This window comes from Coturnix japonica, chromosome 3 (genome assembly GCF_054131305.1).
Source record: "Coturnix japonica strain WE chromosome 3, WE-NBRP24, whole genome shotgun sequence".
NCBI lineage: Eukaryota > Metazoa > Chordata > Aves > Galliformes > Phasianidae > Coturnix > Coturnix japonica.
Genome location: NC_140665.1, coordinates 18,830,546 through 18,858,229, shown reverse-complemented (window position 1 = coordinate 18,858,229; position 27,684 = coordinate 18,830,546). Strand labels below are relative to the sequence as shown.

General features: G+C 42.3%; 1 protein-coding gene across 6 annotated transcripts; it reads right to left on the bottom strand.

Moving 5' to 3' along the window:
* On the bottom strand, positions 1-27,176 carry SMYD2 (SET and MYND domain containing 2). Of its 6 annotated transcripts, XR_014944546.1 has the most exons (13): positions 26,903-27,176; positions 24,239-24,302; positions 17,925-18,035; positions 16,283-16,343; positions 13,651-13,775; positions 10,201-10,268; positions 8,444-8,546; positions 6,116-6,226; positions 4,803-4,923; positions 3,859-4,033; positions 2,408-2,516; positions 2,135-2,219; positions 1-394 (listed from the first exon to the last, which is right to left on the bottom strand). XR_014944546.1 is itself a non-coding variant. In XM_015857325.3 (12 exons), exons 1-12 carry the CDS (start codon positions 27,082-27,084, stop codon positions 314-316), a joined length of 1,311 nt encoding a protein of 436 aa, XP_015712811.1. In that variant the 5' UTR covers positions 27,085-27,176; the 3' UTR covers positions 1-313. The 6 variants fall into 6 exon arrangements, 5 of the variants coding, with proteins under 5 accessions (XP_015712811.1, XP_085399051.1, XP_085399052.1 ...); XM_015857325.3 differs by lacking the exon at positions 2,135-2,219; XM_085542925.1 differs by lacking the exons at positions 2,135-2,219; positions 26,903-27,176 and adding an exon at positions 26,636-26,843.
* Positions 27,177-27,684: the final 508 nt, after the last annotated feature.

Genomic DNA, 27,684 nt, shown 5'->3' with positions numbered 1-27,684 from the left:
TCAAGAGAGGTCAAGACCACTTTATTTTACACTAATAAGATGCACATTAAGATCTTTAAAGAAAAATTGGCCATTTTTGCAGCAGCAGTCAAGAGGCTCCAAGTAATCATGGCTGATTCCTTCAAAAAACAACTGAAAAGGCAATTGTAGATTTGTAGAGGCTAGAAACATTTTGCAAACCCTAAGTGTGTTTGTCATTCCAATTATAGGACAGAACTGTGTTCATACTCTACCGCTTTTCAAAGCGCTCCTGAAGGTTTCCATAACAAGGCTTTTTAAATAAAGGTTTGAAGGATTGCATAGATTCAAAGGCTCAGTGGTCCTCTAATTCCTTTTTGATCTCTGAAATGTATGGATGATCTTTCCCGTGTGCTACTTCCATGATGGCAATTGCCTATGAATAGGGGAAAAAAAATATATTCACACAATTGATTCATATATAACACCAGGCTATAAATACTCTCTTTGGAGGTTTGAAGCAGTCTGACACCTCTAGCTACATTTTGTCCCCTTGTAGTCACAAACCCAGTAGGAAATAAAATGAAATTCAAAACTAAGTAATAAAGGTTTTTACATTCATAGAATACTTCTTTCATCTTACAGGATCCCAAAGCACCTTTCAAAATTATATTCCTGACAAAACTACTTTTAATGCAACCAGCTCCAGGACAGAAAACTGCACGTGGGGTGGGTAATATTCTGGCAGTGTACTTAACCAGTATCAGATGGAAGCTCTGTTCCTACCAATTCATCCTTCAGCAGCCAGAGCCTCAAGCAGGGCTAGTGCAGAAGTTTATAAAAGGTATTTCAGACCTGATTCTGTAAACCCTTCGCTGGCTCCAGGGCCACCAATGCTTTAGGAAGGAAGCAGCTGTTGAAGAGAAAACTAGATCTCTTCAGCTTGAGGCTCTGCTGTGCCAGACTCCCTGCCACTTCACCTACAGACGGCTCTGTTCCTACCATTGAACATTTTGGACAGACAAACCCAATGCCCTGCAACCTCCTGCCAATATCCACATTGTACTACAGAGTGGGTTACAGGAGGAAGATTTCCACTTGGGAAAAGGATAGCAGTGCCCCGGACGTATGTAAGGTGACACAGCAGCAGGCAAGACTGAAAGAAGTAAATTTGGAGCATATGAGAATATTTAAAGACCACGGTGTTAAGACAGATGAAGCAAAGAACTGCAGCTCCCTAACAGTAACAGCATTTAGTCATTTTCCCCTCAGGAAGTTCTATGGAATTATCCTCTTCTGTTAGCTAAGTTGATACAACAGGAGCCTTAGGCTCTATCTCAGCAGCAGTGAGAAATGACTGCATCCCCCTCCTGCCCCCAAAGAAGTGACAGCCTTCTGGATGAGCTTCTGCAAAGTGACAGAGAACAATGGTTTTGTTTTTCCACTGAATTCAAAACCTCAGGGGTTGGGATGACTTTGGGCAGTTCCTGCAGGCAGCTTTTGGAAATGAGTCATTAGAAAATGTTTGTGTTAGGAAGCTTAACTATGCCAACCACCCTACCTACAGCTCCCCCGCTCCCCAGCCCATGTTCACAGTGGCACCAATCCCAGTTTTAGTCAAAGCTGAAGCACCGCAGTGAAGAAAAACCTACTCTCATTTTGAATCAGGTGATGGTTACATTTGAGAGCGTGTATTTCTGCACCGTCCTTCACCGTGGCTGTACAGATTTGCTGTTGCTGGCTAAAAAATTGCCAGCATCCAAAAATGTAAAAGAACGACATAAACAAAATCCCTGGCATTCCACACCGAGCTATTATATGCTGCAGTAGTCACTGATACTTAGGAAACAAAAATAAACCTCTGTCCAACAACAACAGGGGAAGAAAGTGAAGAAGCGTGCAACAGAGCAGTAAAAAACAATAAAGGAATAAAAACTTAAAGAACAAGGAACAGACTGATAGAAAGGGGTGAAGAAAAATGTGAAATCTAATGCAGTATTTGCCTATTTGAGCATTGTGTGTGCACTGAATTCCCTTCAGCTATTTAAAAATCTACTGGTTCCAGAACAAATAACCACCAAAAGCACGGCTAGTTTAACTTGGATATAGAAATCATGGGCATCAATGAAGCACTGTGTGCCCTTCCGAAGAACTGAGCATTTTTTTCTGGCCTTACCCTGAAGTAAAGAGAAGCTGAAGTTCTGCTCCAATTGCACTAGCACAGCTCTAGCTCAGTGAAGATGCATAACAGTGGAAGTCCACTGTGAAAAGATAAGGCTCCTTTTAGTAGAGAACAGACCCAGAGCACAACTAAGCCAAAATTCCTGTAACCAAACATCTTAACAAGTGCTGCCTTTTTCTACTAATCAAGGCTTACCGGCAGGAGGATGTCACCTTTCAATGACTCTGTGCCTAAATTGATATTATTAATGAAGAAACCAGGAAATACCTTCTTCAGGGCTTTATCTCCAGCTGGTCTGTCATCCAGGGCTATGTACAGTCTCCCTAATTTCAGCCACATGGAGGCAACGTTCAGCGAGTAGGAGGGATAATGCTTACTGCGAAGGAGAAAGAAAACAGCCTTTATCAAACATGGCAGACCCAGAGCTTCCCCCTGCCCCCTGCTCTACCTCTCCTGCCCCTGCCCATTCACTGCTCAGCCCCTCTGCTATGACTGCCAAGAGCCAGCGCCAGTTTTTTCAAGGATGGTGCTGCCTGTCAGTTGGGAGCTGAACTGAAGCTACCATATGCCTCTGAACAGCTGTCAGATGGCAGTGACTTTCTGTCACTGGTTTTCATCTCGCCAGCTACAGAAAATGACTGCACTGTTACAATTTTTCACCCTCTGCAGAAATAACTCTGCTTATCCCGTCATGGTCAGTCTTTAATGGAAAGCTGGGGTCTCTCGACAGTGTATGCAGCACTTATCAGCCCCGCACTTGGTTTTCACTGAGCTGACAGAGCCCAGTTCAGTGAAGCTGACCTGGAATGCCAGGATTAGAGCCAGAAGAGCCAGGCAAGTCCCAGAGAAGATAAATAGTACAGAGTCCTCAGGGAGAAAGCACTGGCTCGTTCTCTGTATCACTGCTCGCTGCCAAGCGATCCGTGACTTGACTCTGGCATCTGCTCCAAAGGGAGAGCTCCACTCGTACTCCCCCCAACTGGCAGGAGAGTCACGGCTCAAAGACAAGAATCTGCTTGGGAGAGACCCATGACAGGATCACATGCAGCGTGTAACTGGCTGGCTCTAGAAAATAAAGACCACCGCTGTAAAAAGACAAAACACGTAGTGGGGAAAATACTGGTTGTTTCCTACAGAGGTTATGTGCTGCTTTGCCCCACACATGGCTGTGGTCTGCACACTCTACCATGCCTGCAGCTCTAGGGCGGTGTGGAGAACAGGGCCATGGGACACGGAACAACCTCTGAGCTCAGCTCCAGCTCCCTCTGCTGCTCATCGGCAGCCCTGGGCCCGGCCCTGCTCCTGCAGTTGCTGCTGAGAGAAGGAGCGGGGAAGGGGTGGGAGGCTGGCATTAACAGCCAGCTTTGCCTCCATGACCTTACACCAATATGGATTGCAGGCACGCTTTAAAGCTCTGCTTTAGTGAACTATTAGGAGAATATTAAAAACAAAACCAACCAGAATTAGCACAGTACCCAGGGTGGTATAAACTTATTCTGAAACTCAAAGCGTGAGCTTCAGAATGAAACTACGTACTGCAGGCCACTTTCTGATAGCAACAAACTGCTGAATTGAAGCACTCTGTTTCAAGCAGTGATGTCACAGGTAGTGCGTTTGTACATTAAGTACTGAGAGAAGCAATCTCTGCCTGAACTTGTCTTAGTTATTCAGATTACTGAATTAGAGCGTTAAGGAGGAAAAAAAAGGCTCCTATTTACCTGTATGGCCTGATAATTTTTTGCCCATAATGCAGAGCACCCTCCCAGTCCTGCACGTAGAGACAGACACCCATGGCCTGATACATCATATGTAACATGTAGACGTTGCTGTCTTCAAACACTGCACCCATCTTATCCAGGCTGAGCTCACAGATCTCCAGTAATTCACTGGGAGGTATGCAGAAGTCAAGGAACCCAATGCACAGTTTCTGATCAGACAGCTACCTGATAATGTCAAAAGAAAAATAAATGCCCTAACCTTGTTCAGAATGGCTCTGAAGAGTCTTTTTTTCTCTCAAAGGGCATCAATGCTTCTGTGCTACTTTGTGAGGTATTCCATGCTCAGAGGCACTGTTCATGAGATTATTCCCCCTCCTACCCGGATTTAATACAAACGTAACCTTCAGACTGAAAAAGCAACAAAGAAAGCTGCTTCCCTGAGCTGCTGGTGCTCCAGTGATCTGTCAGATGAAGGAGCAATGAGATTCCCTGTGCAGTGGTTACTCAATCAGGTCTGCTTCTGGCCCAGTGCGTCTTTCATTTCTGTCCCATCACACCAGCCAGGACAGGTAGGCTCATGACCACAAGCAGTAGCTGCAGCCTCACACACAGTCCCTCAAAACCAGGCAACATTACTGTATGCTAAAAAACACACCCCTGTGCTCATTCCAGGCTCTGGCTTGTTCTGTGCAGACAGCGTACGGCGTGCTATTAGAAACTGACAACTGCACAGGAGCCAACAAATACACGGTCCCATAGCCCCACACCTGCAATGACAAACAGCCCTTGTCTCCAGGGAGAACTCTCCAGCCATAACGAGGACAGAGGTATGTTAAACTTCTAGAGGTCATAGTACTTCTCCTCCAGGTACTTCTGAAGCAAGCTAGCAGGTAAGCTTTAGGTCGCAGGCCAAGACAGTGGAGACAAGGTGAGACAAAGGATATATTTGTAGTGTTTGGCTCGTCTGAACTCCTCTATCACGTTCCTGGCATATCTGATCATGTCTCGTACCGCCTCTGATGAAGGAGGATCGTTCAGCTTGCGGATTTTCAGTTTCTCTTTATCCTGAAGGAAACACAATGGATGTTCATGAATGCAGGTTCCAAGCCTTACAAAAAAAGGTGCCTCTGCAGCACAAAATTAATAAAAAGACACAGATGGAGACTTAAGCTTGTCGAAGAATGTAGGAACAAGGGTAGAATGTGCACCTGCATTTTCTCTAAAACCTTGGCTGGGAATCCTAGGATCCTCTGCCTCCCAGTTAGTTCATCTGCCATCCTCTACTTACACGAGGTACCTTCTTTTGAAAGATCCAAGAGCTTTTCGATTTTGTGACGAAAGCAGCTTTACATAGAAAATTTCACTGCTTTTGAGAGATTAGGGATTAAAATATACTTAGCTTTAAGGCTAGAAAAGCCCAAATACCTTAGGCCTTCCACCATGTGATAGCTCAGTGGAAAATGGCATGATATTAAATGAGAAAAGTAGCCTTCATAATGACAAACAAAAATGTATTTCCACACATTTTGTTGTTCTACACTGGCTTTCTGCTGGACAGCTCCACTTATTCTTATCTTTCTGTCTAACTTATTACTTAATAAGGAGTCAGCTGCAATCTGGGGACAATCTTTACTGTTTAAGCCTCACACTGTTGCTAGATTTTTTTTAACCTTTAACAATTTCAACTGTCAGCTAAGAGGGCTATAGAGGAATCTTCCCAGGAGCAAAGGGGGCTGAGTGACAGGTGATCCCATAAGCAGCAAGTTACTAGAAATCACAATGAAATCCTGGCTACTATTAATTGAAGTAACTGTGGGGAGAAAACACAACTTCAGTGTCAACAGAATGGCCTCAAATGAGAATAATGAGTAGAATCTGGAAAAAAGTTACCCCCAAAATGCTCCAACCAAGTCTCAATTAGTCAGAAAACACAGCTAAAAACGCAGAACTGATCTAAATTCTTCTGGCCAGGTAACATAGACACAGTATAATTATCTACCTCTAACAAAGTTTTTGTCTTCACTTTGGAGCTCAACTTTAAATGAGTATCCACCTGGAAATTTTGTGATGTGTAATAATTGAAACATCAGGAAAGAATGAGTATAAGAAAGTCTTACAGAAAGGAAAATAAAAACCAAGCCCTCTATTACCCTACTTCCCAAAATTTAATTAAACCAGATAGAATATCACATCTATGGAGCTGGAGAAGTGCCCTGACAGTCAGAACCGTTTCATGCCAATTTAATCCCATTATTACCTTTTCCTTCATAGTGCACTCCCTGCAATCACAAGTGAAGAAATAGGAGTCTCTTAACCTGTCATTTCTGTCTTCCGTGGGATACAACAGGTCAATATAGCTGGTAAAAACCTGGGCAGTAAAAACACAACAGTCAATGAAAAGCAGTACAAATACACGTATTTATGGCTACCAGTTCTTACCAGTGGAAATCATATTCAGCGTGACAACTACACACTGGCCCAACCTCTGAATCCTTGCAGCCACATCAACTGCCTTTTCCCTCACATACCAAACCCCTCAGAAGCATCGGGAGTTGTCATTTGTGAACACAACCTGACAAAGAAGTGTTTCCTATTCAGTATGGAATTTCCCTCACATATTACCCTGGCTTAGATCCAGGAAAGGAAGATTCAGGTGTGGATAAGGAAACTATAGCACTATAAATCACAGACTCCTGTCAAGACTACAAAGACATGCCGACTTTTCAGAAGTAAAATAATGATTTCAGGTATCCGGCCTGGAATAAATTACAGTGGCCTGGTTTTTCAGAGACTGGAGCCTCGAATTTTTCCTTCTGATAACTGAATAAAAATGGGGCAACAGCAGCCACTGGTAGCTTTAGAAACTTAGTAGAAGACCTTTAGATCTCTCAAAAGAAGTCCCAGTGCTCCAGTTCTAGAAGGATGAACACCAGATTTACTTCAGTGGTCACATTTAAGGAGAAGAAAACCTGGTTTTGATCGCCTTAAATGCCTTTCACATGCACTGTTCTCAAGCTTCTCTTTATTTTAGTGGTCACCAGAAAAGAACCCCTTCAATTAGCTTTAGTGTTGTTTTTTAAACGATGTCTCCCTCAAGAAATACACCAGTGGTGCTGTTGATAATTTTGCAGACCAAAAAAGACTTTTAGTTTCATTTCCTCATTTTCAGTTATTTCAAAGCGAAACGCACGTGTAATTTGATGTTACGTACACTCCCAATCTTTTTCTATGATCTCACAGCTTCTCCCACACTCCTCCCTTCCAAGCATGCAAAACGCAGGAGCAGCATTTACAGCACTTCAATTTCTGATGCAATGCCTACGTTGAACCTGAAGGTGGAGACACAGGCCATAAGACTGCACTGAGCCCAAGTAAAATCACCGGTCTGTTTAAATGTCAGAATAGAGACCGCAGAAAAACAATGAGATCCTATAGAACCGATGCAGCTTCGAAAACACTGTTTAACCAAAAGACATCAGTAAGGTAAAATACTCCTCACTTCCCCTTCTAATTGCTCTCCAAAAATGCTGAAAATGCCTGGACTCAATGGGAAAATTGCAAAACTCTCTGTCCGTTACCACAGTGCATCTGCAGTGACTGCCAACACTGCAGTGAGATCATAAGCAGCACATTGAGAAGGTGGTCACCTGAATTACCCTGTCCCAGCAACTGATGTCACTCGGTTCATAATGGTGAACAGCTGCAATCCAGGAAAACCACCCCTGTCTCTTTCTCCAGAATTTCTGTTACATACTTCACAAATGAACTTGTTTTAATCAGCATTAACCTCAAAGGCTAAATTAACATTCGTGAATTGACCCACAATGAATCTCCATGCAAACTCCATCCCCAGAGTATTTTCATCCCATGCAGACACATGAACAACTTCCCCAAGCCTGCCTAATACACAGATTTTTAATTGAACTTGTTATTATTTTTTTTAATTTTATTGAAGTAAAAATATTCTCTGCTGCCAAGTTCATTATATGACTGAGAAGATTTACCAGAGTCTTAATTTATCCATCACTGTTCAGCTTTGCTCCAATTAGAAACATACTCTAGTTCTTTTGTGATTCCACAGCTAAACTCTGCTGAGTGATACGACTGGACAGAGCATCCACACAACACATGGGATTGAAACAGAAGTTAGAGGACTTATCTGTTCCCATTTACCTTGTTTATTCTGGCTTCGCTTCCATTACTATTATACTGGGAAGTATTACGGCAGTAATAATTTTCTTTGATCTTGGAATTTCAAAGCACCAGCCAAACATCAGCAAACTAAGCCTCCTTTTACAGACAGATAAACTGAGACAGAGGCTGGCAGATGTGCAGTGACTGATGCAGGTGCCCATCCCTTGTTTTAACACAAAATGGGACACTGACTCCTAGAATCATTTCAGTCCTCCAGTACCACCCCAACTTTTCTAAAGCTACATCTCAGGCTTCTCTGAGAAACAAGAGATTCTTCCCCCCTTATTATTAAACTGTCATCTAATCTGAACAAAGAATGAAAAGTGGGATGGATTCTGTTTTAGGACATGCATACACAGCGCTGCATTACATTCAAGCATAGTGTACTCACCTCTTCTCCAGGCTCAATCTCTTTCACAGCTCTGACCTCAGCCAGCGTCCCTTTGTAAGTTACAATCACATTTGGGCAACAGCTATGGTTCATCAGTGCAACACTGTAAAGGCAGAAAAGTGAACTTTTCTCCCTTCCCACCAAAAGCAACAGGCAAAAAGTTAAGCAACACTTCATAAAACAAACAAGCTTGAAAGGACTGAGTCAGCCTTCCTCTGCAAGCTGTTCTTAGTGAGGCTTAATATATGAAGGTAGCCTGGGGAAAATCTGTTGTGTTTTTATTTATCCTATCAATATGGAGAATGGCCATTTTAATGGATCACTGTGATTTTAAAATCTTATTATAGCCGGACTAGGCAAGTTATTATTTCCCCATTCTTACAGCTCTACAATATAGCTGACGGGCTATTTGCACACCTTAACTACTAGCAACCAGATATTTCGCTATCTGTAAGAAACAGACTATTTTCTTCTTAGGAGAAAGAAAGAGAAACCCATTTAGGTACAAGGAAACAAGCAAATACAGTTGCTGCACACATTTAAGATCAATGTTAAGAATTTATCTCACTTCTATGCAAACATAAACAGCCTCCACCCTTAAAGTGTGAAGGAGATCTCTGTTTGATATACCAGCACATACCTTACAAAAAAAAACCTCAAGACTGCTACTGAAAAGTGCTTTCCTCTGATACCAAGCTTGGAAGTGCAATATGCTGCTTACTTAAGATAAAACGTTTAATCTTAATTCTTTCTCTTCGAAGCTATTGAAATAATAAAAATGTCTTTTCATAGTGGCTCAGATGCTGAGCATTTACAAACAAAGGATGGTGTTGCACTCAGTTCCAAAGGATCTTGGTTTTATACTCTATTCCCACCATGACTGTGTTCCTGGATGAGATTTCACAGCCTTCAGGGATAAGAAATACACAGTGCAGCCCTGCTGAAGCAAGGACCTGTATACGGCAAATCAAGCCCTTCTCTAACTGGGCACCAGGACATTTGAAATTGCTTTGACATAATTACTACTAATCCACACCTCATGGGGAAATTGCTAGCACTTGCAGTGTGGAGTTTGCAAAGAACAGAAGCAGAATGGGAAGTAGAGACTTGAAGGGAAAAAAGTTAGACTGCCTCACAGAGAGCTGTACTTCCCAGTCAACAGACTGCAGTTAATGACTAACATTTGCAGTTTGTTTGTAAAGCTGAGGAGGTTGTACATATTTTTTCCCACTGTCGTAGCAACATAAAGCATGGTAGTTTTAAAAACATCTGAGGAGGCTGAAAGAAGTTATGAAAGAGATTTATGGTTTGCAAAGGAACAAAGGTAGAAGGGATGGGTTTTTTTGCTAACATCAGGTGGAGCATAATACCCAGGCAATGCAGAAACCTGTGGATAAAGCAAGTCACTTCCAATCCTTTTCATTTTGCTTTGATCATTACTTGATGTCCCTGTCCAGAACCTGCTAGCCAAGTAAGTCTGTCTCCTACTGACCTGTGTACAGTTCAGAGTCAGAGCTACAGGACTTCAAAACATCTTCCAAGTACAATTTTACCACGTTTACCAGATTTATAAGCAGAACTGCTGCAAATCACTGGCAGATTTTATTAGTTAGCACATTTTAAACATGACAAATTAATACTAATTCTTTGATTTAATTTCTTTCAATACAGATCTAGTTCTAAGCATACGTAAGAACCTTTGTTTGTTTTTAAATGAATTGTTTTTATTATTTCTTTCAATATTAAACTCAACCTACTCAGGAAATATGGCTGATCCCAAATGAGAGAGTTCTTCATCTTCAATCGTGAAACCATTGCAGTTAACCTAGGAAAAAAGAGAGACTAACTCAGATTCTGGTCAATTTATATCACATTCTTATACTTTAAAGTTACGAGCAGCAATGTGCTTATAGTTTTCTTTACATCTCACCAGTATTCATGGAGAAACTACATGACATCTCAAAAAGTGAAGTAAGAACAAATCCATATCCAAAGGAACGTGCAGGATTACAAACTACTGTCAGTCCAATACTTGTGCCTGCTCAGGACACAACATCTAAGGGATTACACCTCAAAATGCTAATCAAGAGAATGAAGGCTTGAAAAAAGCACCACAAAGAGCGTCCAGCAAAGCAGACCATTGCAAACATCATGTGTAAAAATGACAGGGTAAGGAGATCTCATTTGGCTATTGCCAACAACAGGCTGAAGTGGAACTATGCATGCAAAGAACAACGCAGGGATGAGCAGCAACAAACCCAGCCAGGCTGAGGCACTGCAGAGCTTTGAAGGAGCATGTGTTACTGAGATCTGGCACAATGAGGATGTTATCTGGTCAAAGGCTGCATGTATGAGCTACAGCTGAAGCAGATCGAAGAACACAGGGAGTGAGATAGACTGGAACCTCATATAGACATAGGAGGAGACAGAAAAAGAACAGAATGTGTGAGGAAGCATAATACTAATTTAATCAGGGAATAAAAAGCTTATTCATATGTCTTTCTTATAGGTTCAAAGGTTTTAAAACCTTTTCCTGTTTTATTCTCACTAAGCTCAAAAGAATGTTTCCAGACTTTCAACTCTGACTTAAGTGACCTAGATGTACCTCAAATGAGTATTTTATTCCGTTTTTACTGCAAGTCACCTACATGCCAGCCCAGAGAACCCCAGCCACACGCACCAGCCACTCCCCCTAAAATCCTTAAAATCCTCACATAAGTGCCAGAAAAACACTAGAAGAACTACTGTCACATAATGAAGTCCAGCTGAAGCTATAATGGCCACAAGAGCACTCAATCAAGTACAGCACAAGTACGTGCTCTGGAAGGCAGGAGGCGACAACAAACACTACTAACTGTAATGCCTCACAGGAATGCAGTTTGGATGAGATTTTAGAAATGCAGAAATGGTTTCCAAAGCCACCTCTCAGTTATGAATTGTTCATGATGAGTTCACAGCTAAGTGTCCTGCATCTCTGATTCACTTACCAGTATTTTTGGTACCTTTACTTGTTCTTTATTTCTCTGTTTTAGCAAGTTAGCATCCAAAGGCTCCCTGTCTCTCAAGATGAGCACTAGCCAACATATGAGCATACCTGAACCAAAACCAAAATGTAATTGCTGAATACAAAAACAATAGAAGAGAAAAATTACATCAACAGCAAATAAGAACATAAGGCTACGAAGGCTGACACAGAGAACAGCTTGATGGATCTGAATCACAGGAAAATATTTAAAAATATGTAGTGAGTTATCATCAATTCCCCTGCACTAATCCAGAGACAGCCCACTTCTTGAATGCATCATACCACAAATGACACACGAGGAGCAAACAGAAGAGATGAGATAGCACTGTTTTCCCCAGAGGAATGCATGACTAAAAAAGGAAACATGGAGGGAATAAAGAAACCTGAGCAAGAAAAGGAGACACCAAGGTTGTTCCCAATGGTGGAACAGAGATGGTGCAAAGTAAGGCACAGGAAAGGATGGGACACCAGAACTTGAAAGAAAAACTGAAGAGAAGCCAAAGAGTACGATGAGATGAGACTGAGGAGGTTGAGTGATAGTATCTAGAGTTATATTCCAGAGGGACAAAAGACCATAGAATGATACCAACAGCTGGGGATGAGAGTGTCAGAGGACTAGGATACTCTGGAGAAAAATCTTTGCTCTGCTCTGAAAGATAATTATGCCTTATCTGTGTTGGTAAGGAGCAACACCAGACCAAGACCCAAAAAGCACTGAGCAAGGAGTCAGAGGTATCCTACCGCCAAACTGCTGCCCTGAGCTATGGGAAGAAAGAATAAATAGAGAAGCAAATTAAAAATACAAGGCCAGAGAAACGATTGAAGCAAAACAAAGGGACGGCACCACATCCATGCTACTGCTTTTAGCTCAGGTTAACTAATGATTAGAAAATGTGTTTGTATGTATCAAGTATAGACTGACCTCCACTTTTTCCAGAAAGATGCATAATGGAGTCAAAACTTCAAAAAGTTGTATTCTGTAGAACACCTTTCTGGAACTTCCAGATAATCTTTGGAAATTTCAGTTCAAAAAACGTCAATGTCCAGTTGGAGATAATTGTCTTATAACCAAGATGAACTCATATGACAACTAAAGGTGACATTTGGCACCCAGAGGGAAGACTGGAGAGAATACGAATTCTAGGAGTCACCTGAAGTACCAGGATATGGTGGTCCAGAATAGGATGTGAAGAAATCTCATTTTATATAAAATAACTCAATCTTTGGAGGATTCTACCTGCGTTCCAGTATAGAAACAATGCAAGAAACTGGATGTACAGATTTATTTACAGTATCCCTTCAACAAACATAAATTATCAAGTCTTTAAAATGGAAAAATCTTTTACTGAGGGGAAAATGTATAGTTTGGAACAACTGAATGAAGAACAGATGCCAAATACGCTTAAGAATCATTCCTCTGCAACATAACAGTGCCTGTATTAAGGCAATAGTAACAGTGTCTCCTTACTGATACATAACTGGCTATATGAAGAGGGTGGTGCCATTTCAGCTTTCACAGCAGCAGACAACGTTTACCCATAGATCAAAATTAATCTTTTTACTCAGGAGTCTTAAAGTAGCTTCTTTTGAAGTACAGGGAAAAAAAAGGAAGAAAAAAAAAAAGATTCTTCCAGCATTCCATTTCTGCATTATTTCACCCACTACAACATATTTGATGTGTATGAAAATCAGGTGAGAGAAGAGAGGTGACATACCTAACAAGACATCCTGCCTTGCCTTCATCTCTCCAGATGACAAAACTAATTGACTGTGTTTAAAAGCCATAGGTCAGATAAAATTTCAGGTTGCTCTTTCCTATTCTCTGCTGCTGAGATCCTTTAAAGGCAAGTAGGTTTCTGCCTGTGTCCACCAACAGCTGCACTATGCTTGGCCCAAAGCCTAACTTGGATAGGGTCTATTAAAGGCTATTTCCTATTTTCTTCAGTGTTTGAGAAGCACCTCATGAAAAACCTGAAGATAAGAATCTCTCCCTCACTACTGAAATGGAGCATGCCCAGCCACTTTCGGCCAAGGAAGTGCATCTTTGCCATCAAGCACACTCAGTTCTCCCCAAGCAAAGAGCTATCACTTCCATCACCAGGAAGATTTTGCCCCTTTCACAAAGGCTGAATTCCTCTTACAGCACCATCCACCTAAGCAGACTACATTCTAGCCAACTTACTTGTGCAAAGAGAACTACAAGAGCAGCATTGTCAGGGTACTCCAAGTGCTTTGAATAAAAGTGATGAAGAGCAGCAATGTCGTTCTGAATCAGCTCTCTCTTTTCATTGTCTAGTTTGTCAAGGTCTGTGGACAAAGAATACATTCCATTTCAGTAACAGGAACACTCCCCACTGAACTTCAGTTAGGTTTAAGTTAAACAAGCCTGGACTTAAACAGAAAACCCTCATGGAGCAGTTACTTGGAAGTAGCACAAGAAGCGTTTGTTCTTCCATAAAGCTTCTTCTGCCAAGGCCACGCTTATACTACAAGAACATGCAGGATTAAAAATCACTTTCTAAACATCTTTATTTTAAGTGGTAATTGGACAAAAAAAAAAAATTATCTTTGTTGGGAGAAGGGTTACCCTGTTTAATAGGCATTTGTTAGCCCTAGCGAGCAGACAAGCCATCTCTCTAGAAGCCTACCTACTGTAGTGAACTGTCCTCAACTGTTTAAGATGACTTTATGAGCTACATGGTTCTGTCTAGTGTGGTACAAAATCCTTTTAGATAACACATTTCTTAAAACATGCTTTACAGAGTGTGAGTCCCTCATGCAGACCTAATCTTCATCAGTATGAACCAGTCAGATAAGAATGCTACTTATCATTGCTCTCAATAGACACGTTTTTTCCTAGCAGTGGCACTAACTACCTGTAGCCATGTGTGACAGTGACTTCACAAAGACTGATGTTAATGCTGGGGCTATCACCAGGGCTCCCTTTGCAGTTAGAGGAGAATAACATAAGGGTGCCTGGGAAGGCAACACACCTTGACCTACTGCAGCGACCTGCCTTGGCATGCAGCAGCGCCTGGGAACACCCACATCTCTGTGGGCTACAGGGCAATTTACAGAGGTGCATCTCGTCTGCTGGCACATGAGGGTAGCAAGAGACATCAGGAACATCAGCTGAAGCATCCTGGTTTCACCAGCCAACTGCACTCCCTTCAGGGTTTGCTCGGAGATTTACCCTGAGGCCCTTGCCAAGTAGTAGCCAGAGCTGTGGCCTACAGGACTTTTAGGTGCTTGATCCATGCAGACTGAGCCAGATCACTGACACAATGCTCTTGGTTCTTTCCCTCCCTTAGGTCCTTTCAGCCTCAGGAACAGAATTCTGCAAAGTTTTTCCTAATCCTCTGTCTGACTGTAGCAGTGCCATCTGCTCTTTCCTGTTCTAAAAGAGACAGCAACTCATCGGTTTCCCTTCTCCAAAATAACAGTAGAGAAAAACATTCCGAAAAAGGCTGTAGAACAATAGAAGAAGCATTTGTCAGAGCAGATGCGAATGAGAGGAGAGTCACAAAAATACTGGGAGAAATGAAATGCAATAATTTGATGATAATTAGGACAAGCCAGAAATAGATTTTCAACTTTGAGCTGAAAACCAGGTACCTTTTCCTCTCCTGTATAAGCTGTTACAAAGAGCAAGTCTACTGCTGAGAGTGATGAAGGTGTGGTAAGAGGAGAATCAACAAGGCAGAAATAATAAGAGCGAACCTTACTACCAAGAGAAAAATCAGAACAAAGGCTCCTAGAGGACCAGGGAGACACTGCAGACGGCAAAAAACAAAACACATCTGCCTTTCAGCTCCCAAATTAATGTTATTAAACACACACTGCAATTGGAAGAATACACTTATTTCAGCACTTAGCAGTCTTCCTTGACCTCAAACTTATTAACCTACCTGCAAAAATTAGCCTTGCCTTATAAAATGTCAAACATTGGCATTTTTCCTCTTTATTTCCCCCATCTGTCCAAAGAGCTGTGATAGCTTTCACCCAGTAAGCAAATTAAATCCTAATTCTGCTGGGTTTGGTTACCTGGCTACCTCAACTTCTAGCAGTGGCTGCATGTATTCAGCATTTTATAGAGGGTTTTGGAAACCATCAGTGAGAAATGTGAATATATCAACCTACTGTCTCCTTGTATATTGCCTCCAGCACCAAGAAAGAGAAATGACAGACCAGTGAAAACGCCAGGACAGATATTAGTCCCCTAGTTGCTCAATTTCTAACTCTGCCTCACAGGATGTAAAGAGTAGCCTTGCAGTTAAACACAAGCCATTGCCTCATCTCCTTCCTTGGATTATTTTGGAGCATTTAGGACATGGAATTTCAATACAATCACATATAACATGTCAGATTTGACTGGCAGTGACAGATAGTGAAGCGCAGTCCAGAGGGTTCTGCAATTAGCCCCTTAGTCACTGTCACCATCAAGCAACTGTGCTGCCTCTGATTTTATGCCTCCTGGTAATGAATACCAGCTATTTTAATTTTACAACATTACGATTCTCAAAAGACACCAGAGTACCAGAAAAGCCATGAGATGGATGTACGCTGCATCATTAATTCTGTCTAGGTTTTCACCCTTGTTTCACAATTCCACAAGCAACTGGGGGAAAAAAAAAAAAAAAAAGAGAGAAGAAATGATAGCACTATGCTACCATTCAAAATGCTAGGAACCACAGTTCTGTTTATTCCTTCTTCAAGAAGAAAATAAAGTCAGATGCTCCAAAAAGTGTTTATGGAGGGGAGCAAGGGGTAAAGCAAACACAAACACAAACAACTGCCCCTGCTTTTTTACTTACGTGATTCAAATTCTTTTACAGCGAGCAGCTTCTCTGACTGCGTTCTTTCAGGGTGAATTTTCTAGCAATAAGGGAGAAAAAAAAAGCAACAAGAGAATATTTGAGTGTTTCTAGGTAGGCTGTTTTGTCTCTGCTTCTATAAGCTGGGAACTCTCACCTGTAAATCAAACAAATCCATGCATATGAAATTTATAAAAGTCAAACAGCAATGAGTTAAATTGACTGCGCTTAGTTAAACCATAGAAATATTTTCTCTCCACCAAATTAGGCAGCCAAAGATTAACTGTTATCAAATTTATATACATAAACCGAATGGTATTTTAAATATGTCATTTGCTTTGTTCTAGACACCCAGAAAGCTGCTAACAATAGCAAGCAGGCAGGAGACAGGCTTCGCTTTGAGGAAAGTGAATAAACTGACTGTTGACAGAGTTCAAAAGCAATGCTCCATTGTTGGCCTAAGGCCACTTCTTTGTAATCTTGGCCATTAAATATGGCTTTGCAGGTGGCCCAGCAGCTGAGGTTCAGGGACCATGGTTTGCATATTTAGCTTTTATATGACATAGAGGGTTCTCCCCCCTCCTTGTAAGCAATAAAAGCACAAATTTATTCCAATGACTTTTTGTCATTAACCATCCGATTTTGTTTGTGGATCACCACCAAACCATACTTTAATTAAGTCACACACACATACATTCACACACACAGCAAGTACAGCAGCTACCTTCCCAGCGGGCCACCAAAATCCTCGCTCCATACAGTATCCAGGTTGCCCTTGCCACATAAGCAGACCTCAATCACACAAATATGCTTCAAAGAGGATTTGTTTTTGCAGAGAGTTTAGAGCTCTACAAAGATATGCAGTGTAGTAACCTTTCCTGTCTCTGTTAGCACATCCGTTGTCTTCAGTTTCCATATGGTAAGGAACACTGAAACATGATTGATAATGCAATCTTACGTCCTTACTATCGACATTCTTTTTCACCAAAGATCAAGGTTCTTTCAATCCCTGTTTTTCACCAGCTAACTCCAGAAATATTAAACATCAATATGTGAGTACCCCAGAGGTGTTCTTGACTCACAAATGCACTGGGCAGTGCTACACAGTTATAGCTGAAAAACAGTACAGCAGGCAACTTCTTCATGAAGATGTCAGTGCCTGCAGGCAGATGACACTACAAGCGTTCCTCAGAATTTAACTGATTTATAATCAGGTCTCATTCCTTTTTCTCTAACAATAGTATAGGCGTGGTGCTAGCCCACACATGCAACCAAGAGTTCAAATCTACCAGAACAGACTCTGAAACACCGTTTATATTGTGAGTCTCATTGATAAACTTCTCCAGACTCCATTCAACACTACTTGGGCCACACACTACAGCTGGAGAGCTTAAGACTCACTATAATTTTACTGTCTTCCCCTAAGTCTTCAGGTAGAGTACCACAATGGTGCTGACACTACTACACAGTTTTGATGAGCCATTCATTCCACTGTCCGAGCTCTATATTACACCTATCTGTTCACAGGAAGCCAGTATGCCTGTGCTTTGCTGGGACAGTTACTGTAGGTCAATTTTCACTTTCCTGTCCTCCCGGGCACACAGGGTAGGAACACACCTCCCAAGTCCAGTTTTCTGCTCACCTGTTTGGCAAGGATCCTCGCCGTCAGCCTCACTGTCTCTGAGGGATTCCAGTTCTGCCCAAAAGCGCACATGGCAGAACACTCCAGCTTATGCATTGGCCAGTCTTCCTTCTGCAAATGTAGAAAAAATGATTTGTAAAATTAGCCGTGAAGATAAATTGATGAAAATGAGGATACAACAAATCCCAGCAGATCCTAGAGGTCAAGTGAAATGTGTTTCCTTTAAAAAAATAAGATGACGCTCGCTAATTCCAAACAAAAGCTTGAGTCACATTGGAGGGCCGCAGCTATCCTGCTTTTTACAAACAAATTCACAAGGGATAAGTTAAGGTCAGAACATCTTCATTTATTCAATGGAAAAAAAAAAAAACAAACAAAAAAAAACCTAAATGGTGAAGAAGCAAATAGACAACATGATTTATAAACCCCAGTTCTTATTGTTCAGATCAAGCATGTGAGGACAGAGTAGGTCTAAGCTTGATGGCTTTATTGGGTTCATTTCCATTTAATACCTTGGCCCCTCATTACGACATGACCCTGGTGTAATCAGGAGTAATGTTTCTGAAGTCAATGGATTCACAACCACGAAGAATGAGTATATTTAAGGTCAGAACCAGGCTTGCTGAATAGAATAATCAGATTTTTTCCTTAAATGTTGTAAGGTATGACTACAGCTAGGCAACTAAAACACACTAATAAAGACAAAATACATCTTGGGGAAGAACATACAGCATACTCCTAGCTCAGCATACAATAGAACTTGGGAGGAATGGCACAAGCAACTGGCTTTTTGAAGTCTACAGGCTCCTCCAAAGTAACAGAAACTTTCAGAGATTAACACTGAATCAGATTTACACTCTGCAATGGCATACAGAGCCTGGCATGGGCTGTTCCCAAACTACATCATATTTTATTTCTTTAATCAGGTATGGAAATATTCTCACTCTTATAGTCACGCAATGCACAATTATTAATTTATGTATCTCCCCGCAGACACACTTATAGTGTGTTAGAACAGCCCTGTAGTCCTCTGCCTGCATAGGGAGCACCCATTTTTTATTTCAGAACAGATTTAAACTGGTGGAAAACAGCAGCTGAAGAAAGAAACCATATAATTGATTGAAAGTGAAAACTTCAGCCTTCAGAAAACTTGTAATCCCACTTCACTGCAACTTGCATGGTGTCAGAGGCCCTGTGTTAGCTCATTTATTCAGAAAAAATTAAAAATAAAAACAAATCAATAGCACATCAGAAGGGCTGAGTGGCAGGAGCAGAAGAAAGACTGGATTTCACTCAGCTGCCTAAACACAAACATTAAGAGCTGTCTGGGGCATCCTAGGTTATCTAAAACACTCAGGTATGAGCAGCAGAACTACAGGAAGATTAATTTATTTGGGGAAGTAATAACCAGAAGCCACATATGATAACCCAAAAAATGCAGAGTAATGTATCTTGCCTTGGCTGTCCCACTTACATGAAGGTTACGTAGACCAAAACAAAAGCTGATACCTCTAATTGCAGAGCTGGACCACCAAAACATTCTTCCACTGAAATGCGTAATTTAATTGCCCTGAATGTGTGTAGTTTTCAGAGTTCATTGTATTAGGACAAGAAGGTGAATGCATGCCCCAGCCTCATGTAGAACTTCAAGCCATACAACACTGCAAGAGGATTTAACCCTTCACAAGGTCAGCTTCAATGTCCTTCATATCTCAATATATTCCCCACCTTCAAAAAAGAAACAAACCAATGACAGCATGCAGGCTGACTGAAATAAGCTCAAGTGTGGCTGTTCTAAGAGGACACGGCCATACAGACCAGGCAAACTAAAATAGGATATTACACCGTAATCATGTCATGTGAAATTACACTCCCAACTGTCCTACAGCTGTCACACTATGAAGCGCATCCCCCCTAGAGGCTTACTTCCTATGTGTGCCCCAAGACCTCGCTGGAAAATTCCTGATAGCCACTGGATTCCTAAACAAAGACTAATGCTATGAAGATGTACAAAGTTGAAACTGCAGCTCTCACCTCTTCTTGCACACTCACGCTTCAGACTTGCTTCTGGGGTGCAAGAAACAAAGAAACAGAGCCAAAAGCTTTGTATGGCTGCATTCATACAAGCTGGGTAAATAAACAAGAAAGATTACCTGATAAAACAAAATCAAATGCAAAATCACGCGCATGTCTCAAAGCAGTGTTTTTAAAAATCCGTTTGTTCTCTTTATTCTTTACACATTGCTAATTAAAATCTTTCCCCAGGCAGATTCATACTGGGTTATATGAACTAGCAGGGAGGTTAAAGGGACAAGATATGGCTGAATAGTGTGAAATGAGATAAAAGCCTGAAACGCTACAAGAAGAGAGAGCACTGATGACTGAGTAATATCTGGGATGGAAACACTGGGACAGCAGTTTCCCCTGCGATCTCAGCAGGACTGTATTTTGCATTCTTCTCCATGCTTTTTTTTCTAAGCAGTCTGAATTATAACATGTAGCATTGTTCTAGCCGAATCCCTGATGTTACATTAATACTATTTTCTTCCTATTTTCCTTACATTCAGAGTATTTTTCACTTTATTTAGGAGTGTGTGACAACATGTTTGGAACAGAAGTTCTTTAAAGCTCATGCTTTTCGCATTCAAGTATGGAAATGGTCTTCTCCATCAAGTCCTTCAACACGGTTTCACTGTCCAAGACACTGACATATAGCTCAGCATTAAGAAAAATACACCTCATACCCAGAATAAAACTCAAACCCAAACAAGCATCCTGGCACTTGGAATTATAGAATCATTAAGTTTGGAAAAGACCATTAAGATCATCAACTCCAACCACAACTCCACCTCCACCATGCCCACTAACCACATCCAAACTTCCTTTCTTCCAAACATAGGATTTCTCTGTAGGATTTAAGCTTTGTCACATTTCACTTGGTCGAAACAAAACACAAACAGTAGACAGAAATGCTTGACAAACCATCAAAAGGGATAAGCCTGCTTCTTCTGGCCCAATTATGCTCAAATATTATTCATTCAAGTCCCTAACTGAACTTCAGTGAAGCATCTTCTGATGCCTGGCATTATCCAGTAAGGTTCTCACACACAGCCCTTCATCAAGCAGCAAAAGCAAGAACTTCACACATCCTTCACATCCTTCCCTACTATAGTTTAGTGAATGCTGAGCCAGAGAGGGTATTGGACTTCCATTGTATAATGTTCAAAAGGTTCACAGGAGACATTTATCAAAGAGATAACACAAAAAGTTTTTGGGTAGGGGAACAAACTCTTCCGAAAGGCAGGTGTAAACACGGTCTTGTAGCATCAGATTCCTCTTGCACAAAACTGCTACAGCAAGAATTCTCCACTTCTTCTGCAGCTTAGAAGCAAAGATTAGACAATTTCTGCAAGGTCCCATTTAAAACACATCTGCTCGATGCTTACTCCAGATCTACAACTAAAAATATGTTTCCCTTACTCCAGGAATACCAACTCCAACACTCTGTAACATGGCATGTCAAGAATAACCCCTAAATATTTTGCATAAATATATTACAGATATGGAAAGTCCTGACAAAAACATCTCTTTCTGCACTTTGGCAAGCTGATCTCCACTCTGCCTGGGATAAATAATAGCTCTGTGTAGTAACAGAAATAGGAGCTCCAGTAGCTGGTTCAAGTTCACTGGTTCCACAATTGAACCCATATAACCCCCTTAAAACATTTCCCTTTAGAGTGTTTCAGCAGCTAATTTCTGAAGAGAAAAGATAAGCACAGGTCTCCTGCTGTTTGACTAAAATTATTATAATTTAAGAAGTCAAGACCTGAACAGCTGCAGATGGGGTCTGAAAGCCACAACTATAATAACAGGCCTGTGCTCTGAGGAGCCAACAGCAAAGAGCAGAATTGGTACGAGTCAGCTGCAACTCTCAAACCCTTTTAAAAGGGGAACAGCATTAGGGGCTGGGAAAGGAAAGCAAGACCAAATAAATTGACAGACAAGTACAGGAACTGTAGCAGGAACAGTATGAGAACATATGGAGTGAGTCCTAAAAAAATTAGCCACTACAGCACTGCAAAACTGTCAGTCACTCACAGCTCAGCACTACCTTTCCCTGGTGGTCAGGGCAAAGGTATTATACTGCCAAGCAGTGCTTAGCCTATACACCAATCACCTGCCACATGGTACAGTATGTACCCTGTTACCAATAGTATGATCTTCAGCAAGTTAGTGCTTATTTGTGCATGCACACCCTATTTCCAACAACACAAATGCCACAGAGAATGCTAAGATACTTCACGCATTAAATGCTTGGAAAGTGTTTTAAGAACCTCAAAGCAAGGCTGCTATATGGCTTAACAGAACAGCCCAAAACATGCTTCCAAGGAAAACTACGCAATGACAATAACTTTGCTTTCAAGAACCATGTTATTCTAAGAGAAGAAAAAAAAAATGGCGCTGAACTGCTGAGAAGTGCTTTTGAACAAGACAGGGATGAAGATACAGTGTAGATTGTGCATCACATACAGTCAGGGAGACTGGCTTCTAGACAATACCATGCCTCAAGGTAACTTTGAAAGAATGTCAAAGAATTCAGTCCCAGCAACACTCATAAACTCCCTAAGACTGATACAGAAGTGCTGCAAACATAGAAGATAATGTTATATTACCAAAGGCATTGAAAGCCGGAGGTGGTTCATCAGCAAGAGTGAAGTGCTAGTCCTTGTGCTTGCCACACTACTGTCTAGACATCATAATTTCATCAAAGGTCTTTGTATCTGAAGCATCACACTATGCACCAACAGATAGAAAAGCTTTTAATTCATTAACTTATCAGACAGGCTTTGGCTGAGCATCTTGTCCTGTAGTTTTAAGGATACCCGGTTTCTGTTCAGTTTTATCTTCCTGGAAGAAGATATCCTACTATAAAAACGTTATTCTGACCACAAAGAAAAAGAAAGCTAAGAAAGCAGAATGTGGACAAGACTATCCAGGTGGGAGAGAGAAAAAAAGCCTCCTTGTTCTTACTGTGTAAACTTGTCAGGGCTGCAAAACCGAAGTAAGGATGCTGAGGGAAGGAACTGAAGGAGGGGTTTGGAGGTAAAAGCAATGGACTGCAGACCAGCAGAACCAAGTCCTACTACTTCCACCCACCCTGGTTATCAACTTGCTGTTTTTCTTGGCACAAACTGGGAGATTTCCAACTCCAGTAAGCATTGCAATGACAGTTATATGCTTTATAGACCACTGTGAACATCATACAGTAAGAGAAGAAACTCAGAATCTCAGATAGAAGGTGCTAAACAACCAACAAATTGCTTTGTTCAAGTATTTCCTCATGTAGTTAAGGGCTTACTAAGAAATAATGACACATGGAAGCACTTCTTCCAAATAAGCATTTCTCATGAATGAATCATGGGTTTTCACAACACTGTCATTAAAACTCTTTCAGACTTCTCTCGAGGGCATTAAAGATGCTTAAACAACATTTTATTTCTTCCCAGTGCAACTGCTGTCAGTCTCTCAATATTCTCTGAACTACTGCAAACATCCTTGAAAAATAAATCTTTTAAGCATTTTGAGTCCAACTGCCAAGCCAAAAACCCATGTAATTCACCCATAATTCTCTATGACAATGTAGGAAAGCTGGAAGCCAGTGGGAGCAACTGAAAGAGGACAGGCTAAAGTTTGCCACTACCTCAATGGGAGAGTAAGATGCAGGCTTGAAATTAAAGCACCCTACATACCAGATTTGGGATTTAAAGTAATTTTTTTTAAAGATGCCTATTCCAATATTGAGATGAAAACTGTAATTAAAACTGCATGCAGATGTTTTGGATGCCTTCATACTGCTCTACTTCATTGTAGACTTGCTTATATTCTATTTCGGGAGGCTTTAAAAGAACAATAGTATATAAAGAATAAAAAAAGAAAACCAAGAAAAGCCCTTCAACTAGTTTTTTAATGATTTAACTTTTCCCTTAGACACTCACTCTCCTAATAGTTTAGTGAGACAATGTTAATTTATCTGGTTTGTGCTCGAAAAAAGAAGTAATACAGACATAATTAGTGGGCTGACAGGCAGCTCTAATCAAAGTCTCAGTGGTACCAAGCCCTGCAGCTACTGATCTTGAAAGACTCATGCAGACCATGTCCAAATCCTGTAATTGTTCAGTGCATGATTCCATGGTCAGCATCTGTGGGATGCTGAAATTGACTGGGCTACTATTAACCACAGTTAAAATTAGAGGCTATCAATGACAAACAATAAATGCATGTGAGCGTTCCCCACACATACTGCATTACCGTACCTGACATTCCACATTGCAGTAAAAGGCCTGCTTACATCTTCCACACTTGGACAGTCCTTCTTTCCTTTAAAAGAAAACAGACAGTTATTCTATTCTATAAAGCTCAATGAAATACAAACATATCCTTTATCACTAATAGGTATGAAACTCTTACTGAGGACTAATCTAGCAACCCCATAGCTCATCTGAGAAGAGCATTGTACAGCATTTCACATCTCTTCAGAACACTATGACTATAGCTTGAACCCCGACTTCAGATGGCAGATGCAATTCTGATTTGTTTAGAGTTTCAAAAGGAAGTTTTTCTTAACAGCTGTTATTATGCAAAAGCACTCTGTTGTCCTAAATTACAGGGTCTGGGAATGTTTTATTCTATGCTGCTTGACAGACAATTTCATTTTTTGGCACTACAAGCTGCACTCTGATAACTAACTTCTCCTTGCTTGCAGAACTTCCCTGTTGCTCTATATACCTGCTCACCACTACTAACCTTTTGCTTCTGCTCTTCCAGTTCCATTGCTTCTCTGCCTGCTTCAGAAAGCACAATCATTGTTTTGTGAGTAATCACCTCCCAACACCAAGAGAAAATACGTTATATTACAAAATACTCTTCCACCTCCTGTCACCACGCAGCCTCTTTCTGTCCTGTTGTCCAGCATATGACCTAAGATTAGGTCTCACCTAAGCCTTGTGCTCTTTGTTTTATTTGTGTATATCCCAACAGAGTGATCTGACAAAACAAAGATCCTTTCCTGCTACAAGGTGCATGTGTTGTAACAGATCCTCTCACCAATACAGCATGTGTTACCCAATGTGACATTTTGGTGTGACAGCAATACAGATCTTTCAGTAGTACCAAACGCTTTAAAATGTCTACACACTTTCCCCAGTACAAGATTTGTCTTAAAGAATTGTAATAACTATAAGGTTTACACTGGAGTAAAACATTAGTGAGTGTCCTCATAGAACACAACAGCGAAGGGCATTTAGCAGAGGTCTCTTGCACTGGGGGTCTATAAGGCCTTGAGAGTCTCAACATCCCCTGATCTTTCTTGCAAAGTTGATAGTGAAACACTAATGTGTCAGGCTACCAGCAGCATTCTGCTTGCTGACAGCATGCCCCTTGAGCACAGCTGCATATTTAAAGTAACAAATATCACCTGATGCAAATATGTCCTTCTCACTTTCATGATGACACACATAAGTTTCTCTCACCAAGACCTTACCCACAACCTTCCTAACACTGCAGTTTTAACAAATACAGTTCCAGATCAAGCCCTTTTTTGTAGTATGCACTGGTTTTGTTTCTAGTTCAGTGTTGCTGAAATGGGGAACACATACAAAATGTTACTGAGAAACATCAGATCCAGGTACCACAGTGGGGTTTTTTTCCTTCTAGAGGAACTTCATCACTCTTGTGTGAAATAGCTTTTGGTCTGCTACATTGTAACTACTATGGTGCTACATTCAGTGTATTTCCCTTGATCACTGTGCAGCCCTAGAGCTCTATAGGAGAAGACAGCATGGATAATAAGCAGCATTTAAATAGTCTGTTCCTGCTGACTGCTAGAAGTTATTCTATGAGAGAGACCTGAATATTTTTAGGTCACTATTATCATTACAATATTACTTGATGACAACAGAGAATGGAAAGTATCCCAGAGAGGCTGTGGAGTCTCCTTCTCTGGAGATATTCAAGACCCGCCTGGATGCCTTCCTGTGTAACCTACTCTGGGGAGCTTGCTTTGGCAGGGGGGTTGAACTGGATGATCTCCAGATGCCCCTCCCAACCCCTATGGTTCTGTGATCCCATAACGAGGGAAATCTGGGTGTGATAGACAGTCAGAATCTTCAACAAAAGCCAATTTATGGTTAGGAACAACAACAAAAACCAACCAACCAACCAAAACCAAACAAACCACACAAAACTCAAGGGCTGATAACTTTCTAATAATAACTCTAAAGTGCCTCAGCAACCTCTCAGAGAGTCAGGAGGGCAGCTGGTACATAGCAGGGGGGCTGGATTCGATGATCCACACAGGTCCCTTCCAGCTCCTATGATTCTATAACTGCCAGAGCATGGAGCTATGGGATGCCAGGCAGGAGGCCTGCAGTCAGGGTGTGCGGCTCTGGAAGGGCTCTGTGGAAGGAGCCCTGCTCACGCAGCCTCCCTTACAACATAGTGGATGAAGGTAAGGCTGTTAGTTGAAGAAGTATCCAGGCAGGCCACGTGCACCACGGAAATGCAACGTAAGTGGTCTGGGAACCACAGGCCCTTCCTCCCCTGTCACAATCTCATACTTCAGCACTACAAACCGACAAGGATGCGGATTCAACCTCTCGCAGGAAGCCACGCGAGCATCTAAATGACTGTAAGAGCGCGACCAACAGCAGAACCTTTTCCTCCTCAGTTTCCTCGGCTCTCGAGCGAGGGGAACCCAATTCCACGCCGCAACCTTCCCCGCAGCACTACGGCCAGCGAATGCACGGGGTAGGCAGGTTTCTCAATGCAACGCTGCCCGCCGGGCTCCTTCTACAGCCGCCACTCGCGGGTCCCACGCCCACCGCGCAGCCCCACAGCCGGACCGGACGCGGGCCCCGGCACAACCGGCCCCCAGGCCCCGCTCCCTGCCCAGCCCGGCTCGTCCTGGCCCGCAGCCCTACCTGGCGAAGCAGCAGTCGCAGTGGCTGCCGCGCTCACTGACGGTCAGCACGGCGGTGTAGGCCGGGCAGCTGAAGAGCAGCTCACCCACGGCGTAGCGCCTCAGAGCCCGCAGGCCCCGGCCCTTACCGGGACTGGCGAACCTCTCCAGGCCGCCGGGCTGCGGTACCGCCTCCGAGCGCATCCCTCTGCAGGAGAAGGGGCTACACCGGCAGCGCCCCGGGTTCGCCGACAGGGCCCGGACTTCCTAACACCGGCAGCGGGCGCCAGGGGAGCGCCTCCTCCGGCCGGCGGGGGATTGGCGCCGGGAGGGGCACCCGGGAAGCCGCAGAGCCGGCCCGGAGCTCCGCAGCGTGTTGGAGGCGGGGAGAGGGTCGCTTTCTAGAGCGACAGCGGGGCTGCGAAAGACACAAAGCTATGGGCTGCTGCTGCTCATATTGCAGAAGGCTTCTTCTTAGGTCAGGTGCTATTTGCGTTCCCCCTTGCTCCTGCCTTGGTTTGGAAATGGCAGAGGGACTGGTGGTGTGAGGTAGCAAGGCCACCAGCCTGGTCAGATAGGTAGGAGGTCACAAAAACAGCCAGAGATGTGGCCTCAGAGTCGCCTTGGCCTGTCCAGTACTGTCACCCATGGTTTGTGGTGCCCAGGTTAGGTTATGCTCTGGAGGTTGGAAAGCTGGCTGCCACCTCTGAAGGCTTTAGGGTAATATCTTGTGGTATGAGCAAAAATATCCCATGGAACTGATGGAACACTGTCATAATCAGTCACACAAAGGACTAGAGTTCA